The sequence below is a fragment of the Sebastes umbrosus genome, chromosome 13, assembly GCF_015220745.1.
Source record: "Sebastes umbrosus isolate fSebUmb1 chromosome 13, fSebUmb1.pri, whole genome shotgun sequence".
In the NCBI taxonomy this organism is placed as follows: Eukaryota; Metazoa; Chordata; class Actinopteri; order Perciformes; family Sebastidae; genus Sebastes; species Sebastes umbrosus.
The window spans coordinates 6,304,665-6,323,199 of NC_051281.1; the positions used below are offsets into that span (position 1 = coordinate 6,304,665).

The following is an 18,535-nucleotide window of genomic DNA, read 5'->3' on the forward strand; positions in this document are numbered from 1 at the left end:
GACTGTTAAAAAGTGAATATAGTGCAGAAGAGACTGTTAAAAAGTGAATATAGTGCAGAAGAGACTGTTAAAAAGTGAATATAGTGCAGTAGAGACTGTTAAAACTGAATATAGTGCAAGGTAACAGTTGTGATACAGGACTATTAAAAAAGTGAATATAGTGCAAAAGACACTGTTAACAATGAGTATAGTGCATTATTATCTGTCCTGCAGACTGTCCTCCTTTTAATATATTTCCTACTGCTGCTGGCCCTTTAACAAAAACACATCTTTGGCAATTGACTGGTGTGAAAAAAAATGTGAATGAAATCCAGCCATTCATAAAAATAGGCTGCCCTCTGCAGCTTGTGATTGGTCCAAAACAGAGCCCTCATGAATAATTAATTACCCACGGTGACACCATTGGCTGCTCGCTTTTAACTGACAGAGCGGCTCCACCAATCAGCGTGTCTTATCTCTCTTGCTGTGCCCGCCCACCCCAGGGGACAAACTGAGCGGTCCATTAACAGAAAAGCTCAGTCAAGTTTTGTGAGTCGACGGAGGAGCATCAGTTAAATCCAGCGGCGATAAAATCAACGATTTACACCACTAAAACACTCGTTGTTTTTTTATATTTGTGGATATTAATACTCTATACGATATAGAGGACGTCTATAAACACAGACAAGGTAAGATACGATGTTTATTTTTGATGAAAACTTGCTTTTTAGACGCCGTGTTGTGACGGTTATTTCTTTTCTAACGGCTCTTCTTAAACGCCGTGTTGTGACGGTTATTTCTTTCTAACGGCTCTTTTTCGAAACTGTTTTAACGGTTATTTCTTCTAACGGCTCTTTTTTAAACGCCGTGTTGTGACGGTTATTTCTTTTTTGACGGCTCTTTTTGTAGACTACAAGCTAACGCCATTTTATTAAAAGATATTTATCAACCATTCTATACATATATATATATATATATATATATATACTCCTATCTGTAATCTATCAATCTGTGGTGAAATAGTTGTCGTATGTGGTGTTTTAAGCCCAGTTTGTGTTGTATTTTACTGCGTGGATGTTGTGTTTTATAGCTTATCAGCGAGCTCAGGCGACTGTGTGTGATTTTTGTTTTTTATGAATGGACGGGAACGTTTTTTCTTTGCTCTGTTTCCACACGGGTCGAGTTACACTTCATTGAGAAAAACAAGGGAGGGATGGGTGGGGGGAAGGGTGGAGGTGGAGAAGGAGGAGGAGGAGGAGTAGAGGCAGGCAGGAGGTGTCGGGTGAGCTTCCAGCGGCTGCCCGGTCACCCCTTCTCATACGCCAAACTTCTAACAAAAAACACCACATTTTGACATATTGGCAAAATGATGAAAGTTAGTCTGAATTTTGCAGTTTCTAAGTTTGTCTGTTTACTTTTTCTTCCATTCGGCAATGGTTGTGAAGCTGTTTGGGAAAGTTATACACCAGCTGTGTTGGTTTTTGGTGCATTTAAGGTGCCATAATGCACATAATGTTTCAGCCTAATTGGTCATATCCTCCTTAGGAACAGAGTGAAAAAAGTCTTCCAATTTCTTTTATTGTGATTTTCTTCCTATTTCAGTGTGAAAAGACACAAAAAAATGAACAGATTATGGCTGTAGAGTGATTTTAAACCAAGAATACATTCAACTTGATTAAAAAATATCACTGGAAAGCCCATGATGTCCTCTTTACTATACCAGGTGTTGATAGAGTAGGTCAAAACAGTAAAAGGATATGCATGTGGACATTCGGCTCATACGCCAAACTTCTAACAAAAAACACCACATTTTGACATATTGGCACAGTGGTGAAAGTTAGTCTGAATTTTGCAGTTTCCAAGTTTGTCTGTTAACTTTTTCTTTCATTCGGCAATGGTTGTGAAGCTGTTGTGGAAAATTATACACCAGCTGTGTTGTTGTTTTTTTGGTGCTTTTAGGTGCCATAATGCACATTAGTTTTTATTTTTCCTGAGGTTCAGCCTGGGAACAAAGTGAAAAAAGTCTTCTGATTTCTTTTTTTTGTGATTTCCTCCCTATTTAAGGTTAAAAGAAGGACTATTTCAGTGTGAAAAGACACAAAAAAATGAACAGATTATGGCTGTAGAGTGATTTTAAACCATGCCATATCACTGGAAAGCCCATGATGTCCTCTTTACAATACACCAGGGGTTGATAGAATAGGTCAAAAGAGTAAAAGGATATGCATGTGGACAAAATGTCCACTACAGAGGACACATATCAATGGCTCATCATACGCCAAACTCCTAACATAAAACACCAAATTTTGACATATTGGCACAGTGGTGAAAGTTAGTCTGAATTTTACAGTTTCCAAGTTTGTCTGTTTACTTTTTCTTACATTCGGCAATGGTTGTGAAGCTGTTGGGACAATTATACACCAGCTGTGTTGTTTTTTTAGGTGCCATAATGCACATTAGTTTTTCCTGAGGTTCAAGCCTATTTGTCTTCTCTTCCTGGGAACTGAGTAAAAAAAGTGTCTTCCAATTACTTTTTTTCTGTGATTTACTTCCTATTTAGGGTTAAAAGAAAATCTTACAAGTTAGGCTTGTTAAAAACTTTATTTTTATTGTGCACTGTAGTGGACTACAGGACTATTTCAATGTGAAAAGACAAAAAAAATTAACAGATTATGGCTGTAGAGTGATTTTAAACCAAGAATACATTCAACTTGATAAAAAATATCACTGGAAAGCCCATGATGTCCTCTTGACAATACACCAGGGGTTGATAGAGTAGAGTAAAAATGTCCACTACAGAGGACAATGGGCTGGGTCTCAGGAGTATAGTTTTTTTCTTAATAAAGTTACTTTTTGCCTCAGTTTTAAATGTTTTTAAGTCTCAACATCTTGCAGTTAAATTCTTGTTTTTATAGTGTGAATATCACAAATGGAGCCAATAAAAGCATGTTAATAACTTCCTACTGTTGATTGACGCGCTGCATATGAGGCCCACGGTGAGCTCTAATGTTATAAGTATAATGTCTTTGGCGCCTGTAATTATTGCCCAGCAGCAATCCTGTATTCGTCATCCATTAACAGGAGATTGAGGAGTGAGTCATATCACTCTGCTGAGGGAGATGTTAGAACAGAGGGCAGTGCTACAGGCTTGTTGTTGTTGTTTTAAAGGGAACTTTTTTGTTAGTAGTGTTCCTGACTTTATAGTATAGTATAGGGTGCACTAGTAATGTCACCCAACAGTAGTTTCAAGCCTCTATAAGACGCTAATCAGCTCTATGACCGGCCTTTTCTCTACTATAGCGTTGTAGTGCACGCCGTTGACCCTCTTTTTAGGTCCTTTTACTCAACGTCTCCAAGCTGATTATAGTGGAAAGTAGTGCCCACAGATGGCCAGCGAGCGTGAGCTTATATAAGTGTATTACTCCATAATGACTGTGTGTTTACATTGCGCTTGTTTTCCTCTCACTCTGCACGCACGGCTCGTTTCAGAGAGAGATGTTTGTTGGTTAAATAACAGGCTTGGAAGAAGATGGTGGCCTTGTTACAGCATCAGAGTTGTGCTGCTATATAAACACAAAAATAATGAAGCCCAGCACACAGTGTGGCCTCAAAAAAATGACAATAGAAGTGACTCACAGCCCACGTCTAACGGGTTGTTGCACAAGAGGATGTTTCTCAGCATTTTTGTGACGTTTCCGACCTTGTGTTTATTTTCTAGTGACCTTTCAACGTGACCCGGGCGCTGTCGCTTTAAAGCGAACACCTCCCCCTTCCCCTATATCGGAGCCCCCCAATCACACAGATAACATGGACGGATTCTATGACCAGCAAGTCCCATTTATGGTCCCACCCAGTGTAAGTGGACGCACGCCAGCCTCACATATCATCAACACTTTTAACCCATTGGTCTACGTTATAGATGGACCACTGTACATTTATGATACACTTATATCTTTATTGTCCTGTTGATGCTCTGACACTTCTTCGTCTTCCCAACAGCACAAGTCTCGCGTGGAGGAACCATCTTACAACAGGCCTGTGAACGACAGGAAAAGGAAGTTTGTGGACACAGAGCTCGCCCAGGACACAGAAGGTAAGCCGCCACAATGACATGTTCTAACATGTAATTAGAGTGACAATTAAATGGTTTGGGAACCTATTACTCAACATCTTTTACTTCTTGATTTGCAGATCTCTTCCAAGACCTCAGTCAGCTGCAAGAGATCTGGATTGCAGAAGGTATGTTTATATTTATTAGTATACTTATTTTCGTAAATGTTTCCTGCTGCTCTGCCTCTTGGCATTTCAATGGAATTTTTTTTTTTTTTTTTTTTTACATCTCTTATCTCATTGGTGAACAGGATGAAATTGGGCAAGATTTAAGATTAAAGATTAACTCGATGGGAATGTGAAATATTGCTGTTTTGTGTTAGCAATTAGAGCAAGAAGAGCAAAGTCCCATGCATGAGAAACTGCTGACCAAGACGGACCCATTTTTGTCTTGCCGAAATGTAGCTTTCACTCCTTTTTTCTGTTGGATTACAAACTCTTCAATAAACCAGTTCCTAGCAGATTATTTTTCACAGCTATTTCACCTTTTTTGGGGCATATAAAGGATTTTTTTCTCATGTGTGCAACCCTTCTCCTGTATCCTCACAGCCCAGGTGCCTGATGACGAGCAGTTTGTCCCAGATTTCCAGTCGGATAGCTGTGAGTATCTAATTTTTTATTGTTAAATCTGTGTGTGTGTGTGTGTCCTGAACAGATCTGCTTTTTTATATCAGTCAAACCCGGTCATGATTAGGATGTTTTTCGCCCAGCCTGGCAGAGATTCAAACCACAGTGGCAGAAAATCAAGCTACGTTTTAGCATCAGAAATGTTTCTTTTTTGCTTTGAGGAAAGTGCTTTTTTTTTTCTTTTTTTTTTTTTAGTTCCCGTCCCTGACCAAATGTCCAGGTCATCTCTCTTTTCATCACCATTCTTCGTCTTCAAAATACAGCTCTGGGAAAGGCTGCTCTCCTCCCTCCCTCCCTCTCTCTGCCTCTCTGCCTCTCTCCTCCATTTTGAGTTTAATCAGCCGATTGGCATGGGGCATCACATGAGCCAAGCCCCTAATCTGATTTCACACTTTCCCGCACTCAGGCCCTGCTGCTGAAGTGGGCTAGATTCCAGTGGATAGGGTAGCTTCGGCTCTACAGACATCGCATACCCCCAAAACTGTCCCCTAAACTCCTCCATTCAGCCTCCTGGTTTGTCTCTGCACATCTTCTTTTAGGCTGCAGCTGAGGGAAATGTTTGAATTATACCCAGTGGAGCATTTTATCATGATCCCCCTCCTCCTCTCCGTCTTTCTGAGTTTATGTTTTGGTCTGATGCGTAGGAGGTGGAGACAGGGTGTGGTTGCTGCCTGTCGTTGTCGGGGCTGCCTTGTAAATCTCGGTTAATGTGGCTGCAAACTGACCACCGGCCTCTACTGCTGGAACATATCATTGAGGTTGATGCATTGACATGTATGTATTTTTACAGAGAGAGGGGCCCCATCCAAGGTTACTGCATATAGTCGGCTCACTGTAAGGTGCTGTTGTGGTCTAGTCTTTGACCTTGTACTGTCAGTTCGCTCTCTCTCTGTGTGTGTGTGAGAGATACAGAGAGTTTGGCAGTTGCTTCTGTTGCCAGGCTGCAGGCCGTTCTCGCTCACAAGTTGCCTATTCACCAAAAGCACATTTTCCGATATGAGCTACAGTCGCTAGGAAATTGATTTATGCATAACGTTGCTCTGGAGTGGAGGAGCTCTCTCAGTTTATAGGGGATGTGGTGCTCATGTTTTAGCTCTTATTCACTTTGGCGTGTGTATTGGCCGGTATCAGCAATCTCTTGCAACTTATTCCTGTTTATTTATTATTTCTTTAAGCATGTTATACTGTGTAAGTCATAATTAGCTGTGGTTTTATAGCTATAATATTATACTTGGGCTATACATCTTCTATAGTAGGCCTGTTATTCCAACTGGAACATTATAGGGTTAAGGTGGTGTGTTTAGTGTTGATAGTTAAAGTGCTTTCCTGTGTTTTTTGTAGCCTATAGTCGGGTGTCATTCAGGATTTAGGAGCAGTGTCCCAGTCAGGATGCTCCTACATACATGGTACAGGAGAGGAGTTTGCATGTAGAGTGCTTGTTCGTTCTTCCACTCACCAGTCCAGAAAAGTCGCCTCCTCTCCTCATTATTTACTTCTCCCTCTGTGTGAGGAGTCTCACCCGAGCTTTCAGGTTTCACAGCGGAGCTCACGTGCCCATTGTGACTCTGCTCAGGTCCATCAGCACCGCGGGTGATTTATTTGGCCGCCGTTCCTCCGTGCCAAGGGATCCAGTTTCTGCCTGGCTATTATGTGGCGCCCCGGAAACTGCAGCCGATACGCAGAAAGCTGCAGCCAGTGTCTAATGGTTACAGCACGGAGGGAAGAAAATCATTCAGCACCATTAGATTACAGCCACACTGATTCATGGGTATTGGTATTGGCCTGCCCTAATGGGAATCAGACGAGGAGTTTGATAGCTTTTGTGTGTGTGGTGCAGTTAGTATGGTGCTACCTAGCAGTGGCGGTTGTTTTCGGAGTCGAGCGTCATTAGGGCGGATGATAAAATGCTGCTAAGTGGCTCAGTGTCAGTCGAGGGAATACACAGACGCTGTCCATACATCCATTTATCCATCAGTTCCAAATGTGGTTAAGATAACTGCTGCACTTCTGTTTATGGCTTCAATTAGGTGATATCTAGAGTTTATCTAATGCACTGCTTCTTCTCTGTGTGTCTCCTCCGATTCAGTGATGTTTCATGGCCCGCCGCCAGCCAAGATCAAACGAGAGCTGACTCCCTCCAAAGAGTTTTCTCCCTGTCGCCAGGACAGGAGTCCCATGCCCTACGGAGAGAAGTGCCTTTACAGCTACAGGTATGGAGGGGATAATTACATTGGTAGGAGTCTATGCCACTCATCCCTCTCCGATTTAAAGGAGTTCTGACTGTGTCTCTTCCTCCACAGTGCCTGTGACAGGAAGCCCAGTCCCGGGTTCAAGCCATTAACTCCCCCCTCAACACCCGTCTCCCCTTGCGGCCCCACCAGCACACCAGGAACGCACCCACTGGGTGAGCAGACCCCGCCTCCTCACCCCCATGTAGCCAATCCGACCCCAGGGCAGCGTCCAGTGCACGTACAGCAGCCTCTAACGGCGAGCGTCGGCTCTCCCAACCAGCAAGCACTCCCAGTCCACAGCCACAGCCCGCCCTTCGCCGTGCCCTGTGCGCCCATCAACCAGGATGCCAACAACTTCTCACCTGAGCACAGGTGAGTTGAAGCTCTTTATCTGGGTGTGACGCTTTTCCTCTTAGGTTACATCCACACTGTTTTAAAAACTAAAATGATCTACGTCCAGATGAGCGCTTTAGGGCTGTTTCAGAATTATCTCCGTCTATACTACCACGCCTGAAAACACATATCACATGACCATTCACGTACACTGGGCATGCCGGTGTAAACAGGAAGCGTCATCGATTTTAAAGGTCTCTGTTTCTGTCCATCTAGACTCAAACACAACCCTGAAGTTTTAAAACCAAAACGGGGTAAGCAAGGGTTTCAAATGTCTCCGTTTTAGGGGCTTGAAAACGCCGGAGTAGTGTAGACGCTAGACATAAACATAGCAAAAGTTATGCGTTTTAAAACGAAAACGGATTAGGATGTAGCCTTAGTGCTTCATTTAGTGTTTCTGAAAAGAGACTTAATCCCGTTGTCTTGTCACTTTCCCACCCGTCTTCAGGTTCCAGCGGCAGATGTCGGAGCCATGTCTACCGTTTCCCCCATCAGAGAGTCAAGGGCGCCCCCAGTTCTTGCCCCAGCCTCCCAGCAACAACAACAACAACAGTCTGCCACGTGACGGCCGGCCGCCGTACCACCGCCAGATGTCAGAGCCGCTGGTAGCCGTGCCACCGCAGGGTTTCAAGCAGGAGCTCATCGACCCACGATACGCAGAGCAGGGTGTCCCCACCATGGGCCCCCCGGGTCCACCCCAGGGCCCCCCGCGTCAGACCGCTTTCCACCCCATGGCCATCAAACAGGAGCCTCGCGACTTCTGCTTCGATTCTGGTGAGTAGAGAACGGTAGTTGTTCAGAAAATACGTAGGGCTGTCAAAGTTAACGCAATAATAACATGTTAACGCAAATTTATGCTACTATTGTTAGAAAGGAAGAGGAAAAACTGTCATGGCCATTTTCAAAGGGGTCCCTTGACCTCTGACCTCAAGATATGTGAATGAAAACGGGTTCTATGGGTACCCACGAGTCTCCCCTTTACAGACTTTATGACAATCACATGCAGTTTGGGGCATTTTGAACACATGAAAATGTGCGATTACTTTGCGATTAATCACGATAAACTATGGACAATCATGCAATTAATCGCAATTAACTATTCTAATCAATTGACAGCCCCTAAAAATAAGTTGAGAGGACGTCTCCATGGAGCTTTCTGCATATCTATTTCTCTGCTCTTGCAAAGCGAGGACGTCCATCGCTCGCTGTGAGAAAGTAGAGCAGGGCAGAGAGTGACGAATGTGCATGGCCATGTTTGTTCTGGGCGCTAACACACTCCTGTGAGTTTTAGCATGCAGCAGAGGCCAGGTGCTCATTTCAAACACACACACTCCCTCAAAGCCTAATCTGCATCATTCCTCCAGAGTCACGCCAATAAAGTAAAAGTGGGTCCTTTATCTCAGCCTAAGCCTCCGAGGGCAAAAAGTAAATGGGTCATCCAGTCAGGTGCGGCGAGCCTCTTCGCTGCTGAGCCCTACCTGGAATAGATCTCGGCCAGCGCCCTCGGAGGACTTAGTGACCTGCAGCACAGCAGGTTGGAAATTCTTGGTTTTTACAGAATACACAAGAGGCCAAACGGTGCCAGCCAGTCCTCTCCAGAAAGCCTCGTCAAACAGCAACGGCAGAGCTGCTGTTTACTCGCTTGGTTTAAATCAAACAAGCCAGAGCGACTGCCGGTGCATTGTTTGATCCTAACGCCCACACGCCCAGCTGTTGTCCCCGCTCTGATGCATTAACATCCTTTTTTCCTGAAACTCTGCAACAACTTCTTTTTTTTTTAATTTAATCTTTTCTCGCTCGCTCACTCTCATATACTCTCATTCCTTCTCTGCCTGGTGGGCGACCGGCTGGCCGGCCAGTGATGTAATGACAAATCCTCTTAGCCTCTTATGGCCTTTTAAATACCTACGTCACAGGCCGAGTATCTCTAGATGGGTGGAAGAAGTGCTTGTTCAGCATAGCAACAAGCAACATATTGTTGCTCCAGCGTTGGTCTACAGACGATGACAACTAGGGCTGAGAAGAAACACCAATCTCCTGATTCGATACTGTCACGATACTTGGAAGCTGATTCGATATTCTGAATTATTGCGATTTTTTTAAAAAACTTTTTTAACACTAGACTATGGGAAAAAGTTGAATCATACACTTCCGGGGACGTTTAATTAGGAAAATATCTAAATTAATACAGTAAAAATGTTTGATTTTCAGCATGTATGTAGTCAGAGATGTCCTAAAGTTAAATATATCAGTCACTGTCACTGGAATTATTTGTTATTATTTTTTTCCAGCAAACCAAAAATCAAAGACATTTCCATCACAATTTAGTGGTATTTTCTTTTTAATTTATAAGGGACATGTAATGTTTTTTACTTTTTGTGAATATAATCCAATCAATCTTATTCCATAGTTCCTGATTTTGAAAACCGGACGTAGTCACACGCGTATACTTCCGCTAACTTCGCCAAGTCCGTCGCTAGCTCTCCCGTCAGTATAACGCCATGTATGTAGATATAAAGCCCTAATTTTAATCTAGAACTGCAATAATTAATCGATTAGTCGTCGACTATTAAATGAATCGCCAACCATTTTGTTAATCAATTAATTGGTTTGAGTAAGTTTCAGAAAAAAAGGTAAAAATTCTCTGATTCCAGCTTAATTTTTACCACTTTGTTTTTTAGTTTTCAAATTAAAAAAAAAAAAAATTATACAAAAGTACAGTTAAACATTTTTCATCTTTTTTTGTTAAGGTATCAAAAAAATAGACAAAATCAAGTATAATAAGATAATCCCCATATTAAAATAATAATTTAAAAAATGATAATAAAATTAAATAATAATAATAAAAAAAAATAACAATAGAGAAGGTGTTTTTAAGTAACCAAGAAAAAAATTGACAGATTAATCAACTATGAAAATAATTGTTGGTTGCAGCCCCATCTGAATCCATTATCATACCAGAATTTTTGATGGAGGACGTTTCCAAAGTTTCTCTTTGACTCTCCTTTCTTTTCTCTGGTCAGACTTGGCCAATAACGATTACTTCCTGCAGACTCCTTAAGTGAGGACAAGAGGAGACAGAGACTTAAGGAAACACTTGCTCCAGATTGATCTCTGGTTGTCTTATCAGTAGACAGGAAACAGAATAATGGATGGGGGGGTGGGAGGGAGTTGGCGATGGAGACGGTCGGGACGCACTGCAGAGACGCTGCGAACGGAAGACAGGCCTTGACCCCTCGGGGGGAGGACTGGCGTAACTCGATTGTCATTGAGATTTAATACAGCGACCATGGTGCTAATCTTATTTAAAGGCTTGGTGGACATGCGTGGGATGTTGTGCGCTGTCCAGTGTACTCTCATCTAAGCTTTAGTGTGTGTTTGAGATTGGGCCTCCTTTACACCCATACTGTATATGTATCAATGTGACTTAACACACTAATATAGCTTGGACGCCTCTATAAACATAGAGCAAACTGCAGATGAGTATGAAAGCTGTGTACACGGTGGCAGAGATCCAAATATATCCGTCAGCTGCGAGGTGGATTTTGACGCATTACACATTTGATAAAACAGCGAGGATGTCTCTGGTCTAAATTTACACACCCGTCTTCTTTGTTTACAGAAGTGCCTAACTGTCAGTCATCGTTCGGGAGAGCGGGGAGCTTCTACCAAAATAACCATGAAAGTAAGTTATTGTTTGTCTTTTTATGTCTCAGAATAATTTCATTAGTAAAGTGACCCCGAACCTGGCGACTTTATCGAGCTGCTGAAAGCTCAGCGTCGGTCAGCGGCATTGAAATGACAGCTCAAGGAGGGAAGTGAATCTACCAATGAACTTGAGTGTAGCTGCTGCACACATTCAGTACATTTCTCACATCAGCAGCTGGCAGAAGCTCCGCACAATTCAAGCTTTCCACTCTTGGGTAGCCGCCCAGATATATTGCTTTGCATGCAGTTTGGATCTCAGGGTTGAATGTGGTCACTGGTGTCAGAACAAAAAGCCTCTTTCCCACGCTCTATCTGCTGTTCATCCCATTTATGTTGCGTTTCTTTCTTTTTGTCTATTGCAGGCTTCTCCTTTGACAGAGATGCTCAGCTGTACTTTGACGACACCTGCGTGGTGCCTGAAAGATTAGAAGGTAAGACGTTTGATAGTAAAATGTACCTTAAAGGGAGATTTGTCAAGTATTTAATACTCTTATCAACATGGGAGTGGACAAATATGCTTGCTTTATGCAAAGGTATTATTAAAAATAAATTAACAACACAAAACAATGACAAATATTGTCCAGAAATCCTCACAGGTACTGCATTTAGCATAAAAATATGCTCAAATCATAACATGGCAAACTCAAGTCCAACAGGCAACAACAGTTGACTTGACTATGACTTGCCCCAAACTGCATGTGATTATCATAAAGTGAGCATGTCTGTAAAGGGGAGACTCATGGGTACCCATAGAACCCATTTTCATTCACATATCTTGAGGTCAGAGGTCAAGGGAGCCCTTTGAAAATGGCCATGCCAGTTTTTCCTCGACAAAATTTAGCGTTAGTTTGGAGCCTTATTTAACCTCCTTCCCGACAAGCTAGTATGACATGTTTGGTACCAATGAATTCATTAGGTTTTGTAGTTTAATATGATGCCAGTATCTATGAGCCTGCTACAACCTAAAAGTCGCAACTTGCATTAAAGAAATTAGTGGCGTTAAAAGAAATTTGTGTTATTATTATTATTGCATTAAGTTTGACAGCTCTCAATATAACCAAAGATTAGTGCACAAGTACTAGATATTGTTTGCCTATAAAGTTGGCTACTGTGGACATTTTCTCATGGTGCATAATGAACAGCTAGTCCTCTTCACAGTCACCATCTGGCAGGAATGTCTCACCACACTGTGGCCGTGCTGGAGTACAGTGCTGACTTCTTCTACTCTCTCTCCTCTTTTATTCCTCTCTACTCTCTCTCCTCCTACTCTTTCTTCCACTCTCAGGTAAAGTAAAACAGGAACCGTCTGTCTACCGTGACGGACCCCCCTACCAGCGCCGCGGCTCCCTGCAGCTCTGGCAGTTCCTGGTCACATTACTGGACGACCCGGCCAACGGCCACTTCATAGCCTGGACCGGTCGTGGCATGGAGTTCAAACTCATTGAGCCCGAGGAGGTCAGTCTTCTGTCCACTTCTGCCCCTCCTAAAACAAAGTTACTACATATCAGTTCTCTGTAGCTTATAGCTTTGTGTTCATGTGTGTTGTGTATCCTCAGGTGGCTCGTCGCTGGGGCATGCAGAAGAACAGACCGGCCATGAACTATGACAAGCTGAGCCGCTCACTGCGTTACTACTACGAGAAGGGCATCATGCAGAAGGTAAAGGCACGTTCACCCCTTTTCCTTTCTCTCCCTCTACCCGCCATCTTCCCCCCAGCAACGCTGTGCTAACTCATTTCCGCATTCCTGCACTAGTCTATTTACTCAAGTCCTAAATTTGATATGAATGTCTCAGTCATGGAATCAGACTACTAATCCCTTGAAATGACACATTAATAAATATGATGGTATTGCATGCGCACAGAGTGTATTAATCAGGATGCTTTAATATGTTAGTGAAACATGTCTTTTATCTCGTTTCTCAGGTGGCCGGTGAGAGGTACGTGTACAAGTTTGTGTGCGACCCCGAGGCTCTCTTCTCCATGGCGTTCCCCGACAACCAGAGGCCCAACCTGAAGGTGGACCCAGACAGCCTGCCTGGGATGGACGATGACACCGTGCCCCTCACCCACTACGAGGACAACGCTCCCTACCTGCTGGACGCCGGCGAGCAGTGCGTGGCAGGCATGCCCTTCGCAGATGGCTACGGCTACTAATGAGTGGCGTGGGGTCGCGACGCACAACACACACGCAAAAAAACACTCCCAAAGTCTCTCGATGCCCCCCCCCCTCCCCCACTCTTAAAATCCAGAGCTGGAACTCCTGAGCTGCTTTGGAAGGAAAAACCCTCGCGCTCTGCTCCTTCACGGTTTCCTCTTCCTGCTCCCTGGAAATAAAAACTCTGTAAGCTCCCGAAGCGAAGAATGAATGAGGGAAAAAAGCTCCTCTACCGAGATAGAGAGCGGGTTGTGAAACCAGCGAACTGGACTGCAAGGGGCTGCTGTTGCTACGGAGACCAAACAAAGCGAGGCCACACGCCGCCAACTTTAAATGAACTGCCCCCCCCCCCTACTTTGTACAAGACTGCAAGAGATGTTGCATTTCTGATTTTGTGACAATCTGCTTTTCTTAAAAACAATCGCAACAGAGTAAAAAAATATAAAGTTTAATGAGATCTTCTAAATGCAGCACTATTCGATAGTTGCCTTTTTGGGTCCCCCCCATTTTTCATGTCGCCACATCTGAACTACAAGATCCGTGAAAGGGCTTTAATTTGCAAAAAAAAAAACGGATTTGACAACAAAACAAAACATATTCTAAACCCACAAATCAGTTTGTTTTCTGTAGATAGAACTACTTTCTTTTTTGTTTTAAATACGCCAGCTGTTCTTTTTTAGAGACCCAGAACTCTCAGGTTTCTGGGGCGTTGCTGTATTTCAAGGCTAGTCGGTTGGGCTGCTCTCTTGTAAAATGTGTAAAAGTTTTAATCGTTCTGCCCGTGTAAGAGATTGTATCTGCTTCCCTTTAGCGACTGCACCCCCAAGGTAGGAGCCCACAGTCTATACGGTACACTCCTCTCACGTCTGCTCATCACTGCTGGGTCCTTTTATTGCTCAACTTTTAGAGATGATTAGCACTCCCATCTCCTCCATTTCAAAAGGGATACATAAGTACATATTTTCCCAGAGGAATTCATTATTATGTATGATAAACGTTTTTTGTATTTCTGTCTGGATGTTTCCTCGGCAGTGTACTTACTAGTTGACCTCTGATGCACCAGTATGGCAGGAGCATCAGGATGTTGCATGCAAAATAAAAAAGAAGGGTGAACCTTCTTTTTTGGACACAAGTCGTCACCCGGAGACTTCTGCTTCTCTTTGCATGGTGTAATCAGTCGAGACTGTGTGTCCACTAACATATCGCTTTACTGTCTCTGGACAAAGAAGATATTTGTGATATTCTCTGCATTTTTTTTTTTTTTTGTGTGTGTGTTCATTATCTATGTTTCTGAATGGGGGGCGAAGACATATAAAGTATATATTTTTGCTATAAGGCTGCATTTGTTTTGATTTTAATGTATAAGCTGTATAGTTCTGGCTCTAATAGACAATGTTTTACCTTTTTAAAACCCCGATCCTAATGATGCTACTACTGCAGACTGTTTCTTTAAGAAGCCTCGAGGTTGGAGAATGGATGAGAAGATGTTATTATCTTGCCGATAAAGTGTGTGAGAGTGAGAGTGAGAGAGTGAGAGAGTGAGAGAGTGAGAGAGAGAGAGAGAGAGAGAGAGAGAGAGAGAGAGAGAGAGAGAGAGAGAGAGAGAGAGAGAGAGAGAGAGAGAGAGAGAGAGAGAGAGAGAGAGAGAGAGAGAGAGAGAGAGAGAGAGAGAGAGAGAGAGAGAGAGAGAGAGAGAGAGAGAGAGAGAGAGAGAGAGAGAGAGAGAGAGAGAGAGAGAGAGAGAGAGAGAGAGAGAGAGAGAGAGAGAGAGAGAGAGAGAGAGAGAGAGAGAGAGAGAGAGAGAGAGAGAGAGAGAGAGAGAGAGAGAGAGAGAGAGAGAGAGAGAGAGAGAGAGAGAGAGAGAGAGAGAGAGAGATTGAAGGCCGGAGTTCCACCAAAGGCCACGGTGAAGAAGACACACATGATATCATGGGATCCACCAGAGGCACAGGGATTGTCTGCACTTGTATAGGCTTCAGTCCCCTCCCCTCACAACGTGTTTCTTACACTGCTGAGTTTATGATAATCTGTACTGGGTACAATAAACGGTCCTTTATGCTTCACTGCCTGCAGTCCTGGTGTGTTTCATAATATCCTCAACTCAACCCCCTCCTGCTCGCTCTCAGCCAGTCAGCTGACTGGTTGCTGTGGTCTGGCAGTCACTGTGCTTGACCTGGCTGATCTCTGAGTCACATGCTTCTCCTCACTCTCTCTCTCTGATACATTTCTTGGTAAATGATTACACTCTTTTAACAATTTAACCTGCGGCGAATGTGTCGGGTTAGCTGTATACAAGAAAAAAACACTCATAATGCTCATTTAAACAATATGTATTTTTTTTTTTATCAATTCGTATCAATGTTTATTTATTTAAACAGTTTAAAGTGACAGGGAAAGTGCACATTAATAGATATTTCTGTAAATGTTAGCCATCTTGGCAGGGCCGGCTTAAGGCATAGGCTAAAAGGCACCCTCTAAAAAAAAAATAATAATAAAAAATAAAATGCAGATGGGTGCCCTTCCTCATGTTCTGCATTGAGGAAACAAATTAGCAAATAAATAAATAAAATAATAAAATAAATAATTGTTGTATTGAAACTGACTAAACAATTTTAAGTCAACAATATCAGGGTCCAAATATTCATTTATATTATAATAAATACAGTTATTTATGAAAATAAAAATCTTAATTTTCCATTTAAAACCATTGTGATGTCTGATGTGTGTTTACGGGGCCAGGGTTAAGGTTCTGGTGGGGTTGAACTCTAACCCTAGAGCGGCGTCGCCGGTGACGGTGGCACCAAATCTGAATTTCGCTTACAGGGCACCAAAAGAGCTAGAGTCCCTGGGCAGGTGTAATGACAAAAGACACATGAAATACATGAAACAGGAACAGCTAATACTGTTCATATTGTCAAAACACATAAATACTTTAAAACAAGCACAACAATACATAAAACAAAGCATGCTTAAGGTTATTTAGAGAGTATGGGCGCACACTTGATTGTGTTTTAACCTTGATTTTAAATTATTGGGGTGTTTCTGAGGTTAACTGTGTGTTTTGGAAATAAAACCACAATGAGTTCAGTGCTTTTGTTTGCTGTCAAATCATAACAGCATCAAGAAAATATTTTTGCCCATTTTAATATTAACTTATTAGTTACACTTTAATTCAGTTTGATGCTGTTAAAACCTAAAGTGAGCTCCAAACGTATGTTGCACAGGAAGCCTGTTTTCTGTTTATTTGAGAGTGTAGAATTATTCATGAGATGACTGAGAGCACTGAGGTAGCCATAAATATTAAAATATCCAATACATGCCCCCTCCTGTACGATGAACATGGAGGTTAAAGTGCAGTCTGTAAGCCGATATAACACCAGGAGGTAAAAGATTTTTGCATTTAAAGAATATAAAAAGGCTGTTGAACATTCTCATATTTCCTGTCTGCTGCATCATTAATGGACTGATATCGAACCAAATAATAAATCATTTTGGGGATGGCATGTGTTGATATTTGATGTATAGGCGAATACCCGTTGTGCCCCAGGTTCACTGTGCGACACTTGATTACTTGCAGTAATTTGACTTATACACTTTTACAATTAATTTTCCTCGACACACAGTGCTGAGCATTATCTCAAATTAATTTTCAGGTTCTCAGCTTTCAGATGATGTACACCACTTCTATGTGACATCTACTGTTGACCTGCTATCTCCCCCTAAAAAAGTAAAAAAACACTGGTCTACTGTGGGTCTCAGAGGGTTAATTGATGGTGTGTAATTGTGACTAGCTGAGGACTTGTGAGCTGTATGATTTCTTTCAACTATCTTGTGATGTTTGTGTCGTTTTAACAACTCATTGAAGATCTCCCAACGTCTGAAAATCTTCCCTGAGGCTGTGTGGTAATTTTTTTTGACTGTGTCTTGAGCTGAAATTTGCAGGATGATGGTATCTGATATGTAATAAAACTGTGAAGCTTTAGACTCGGGCTTTGTTTTGATGGCCAGCAGCACTCTCAGCCTGGTGTTGAGTCACAGCCTTATCCAACCACACAGTGTTAAAACTGAGCTGTGGCCTCCAGTAACACAGCCTGGCAGGCAAATTCCCATTGATTGAGAGAGCAGAGTGCCTTTGAATGCTATGAAAGACCTTTTAGTGAGCTCATGGGAGGCGTCCTGCCCTCATAGTGTGTGTATGTGTGTGAGTAGAATAGCTGCCAGCTCTCATAACAGATGTGTTTTGTTTTTTTATATATATGAACTTGACTCCTCGCTGTTGCTCTTTGTGTTTCTTTGAAAGCAGTTGGTGGAAGTGTTCAGGGTTTATTAGAGAATAATTTAGAAAAGTCCACTTCAGATTGACATCAATGAATTGTGGAGATATTGGAGATCAGGGCTACGTCCCAAATTGCATACTTTTTCTTTTTCTTCTAGTACGTAGCAGCTGCCCTTACAAAGTACGTACTGTTTCATGCATGATGCATACAATTGGGACATACTACTTCCTCATAACATTGCACCTTGAACTTTGACCGTCTTGCACAAAGGATTGTGGTCAGAATAGCCAGAAAAGCGTGCTGGCTTGCATACTGCAAAATGCGACCGGATGTAATAGGACATCCTGGTATTTTTGGCATACTGCAATTGACATACTATGTATCGGGACATACTAAATCTTTTTCTGGCATACTAAATAGTATGGTATTATGGATATTGGAACACACAGTATGTACTAAAGGCACAATGTTATGCATACTGCATGCAACACTATACAGCTGCAGTAAAAGTAAAAAGAAAAAGTATACAATTTGGAACGCAACCCATGTTAGTTTCACTGCAACACCGTGGGAGCGTTTTATGTCCCGAACACTTCCTGAAACGCTGCCATCCGTTCTCCTTTTTTATTTATTGAGCAGTTCCTGCTGAGTGATAAACAACAGTAAAAAATGCATATTATTGTAGAAATTGAAATATGAATATTCACACCTTAGCTGTGAATTCTCAAAGAGACGCCCACAGTCCTCTTGTCAGATTCAGATGGAACAATGCATCACTGTCACCAACACACCTTGAGACCGTCCAGCAATCTGAGCGTGAAAGTTCATTCGTGACATTGGAAACAGTTAGTTTGACAAAAAAGTTCACTCACTAGCTTTTTCAACTCAACGTTTGCTTACTAGCATTTTACAGAGTCAATGGACTTGGCATTAGTATTTTCTTGTCATCCTTGTTTGAACAATACTCAACAGCCAGGCTAGTGGTCCTGTGAGGCTGTACTTTGAGCTACCTGCTAACATGCTCACAATGACAATGCTATGACGTTCATATGTT

At 42.4% G+C, this 18,535-nt stretch overlaps 1 protein-coding gene across 2 annotated transcripts; it reads left to right on the top strand.

The window, feature by feature from the left end:
- The first annotated feature begins 501 nt into the window (after positions 1 to 501).
- Positions 502 to 14,536, top strand: etv5a (ETS variant transcription factor 5a). 2 transcript variants are annotated; one of them, XM_037789867.1, is made up of 13 exons: positions 502 to 668; positions 3,698 to 3,834; positions 3,979 to 4,072; positions 4,171 to 4,218; positions 4,639 to 4,689; positions 6,803 to 6,926; positions 7,017 to 7,319; positions 7,789 to 8,114; positions 10,963 to 11,025; positions 11,411 to 11,479; positions 12,334 to 12,503; positions 12,605 to 12,712; positions 12,973 to 14,536. In XM_037789867.1, the coding sequence occupies exons 2-13, from the start codon at positions 3,787 to 3,789 to the stop codon at positions 13,201 to 13,203; spliced, it is 1,635 nt and encodes a 544-aa protein (XP_037645795.1). In that variant the 5' UTR covers positions 502 to 668; positions 3,698 to 3,786; the 3' UTR covers positions 13,204 to 14,536. The 2 variants fall into 2 exon arrangements, with proteins under 2 accessions (XP_037645795.1, XP_037645796.1); XM_037789868.1 differs by having other exon boundaries at positions 503 to 668; positions 12,605 to 12,706.
- Positions 14,537 to 18,535: the final 3,999 nt, after the last annotated feature.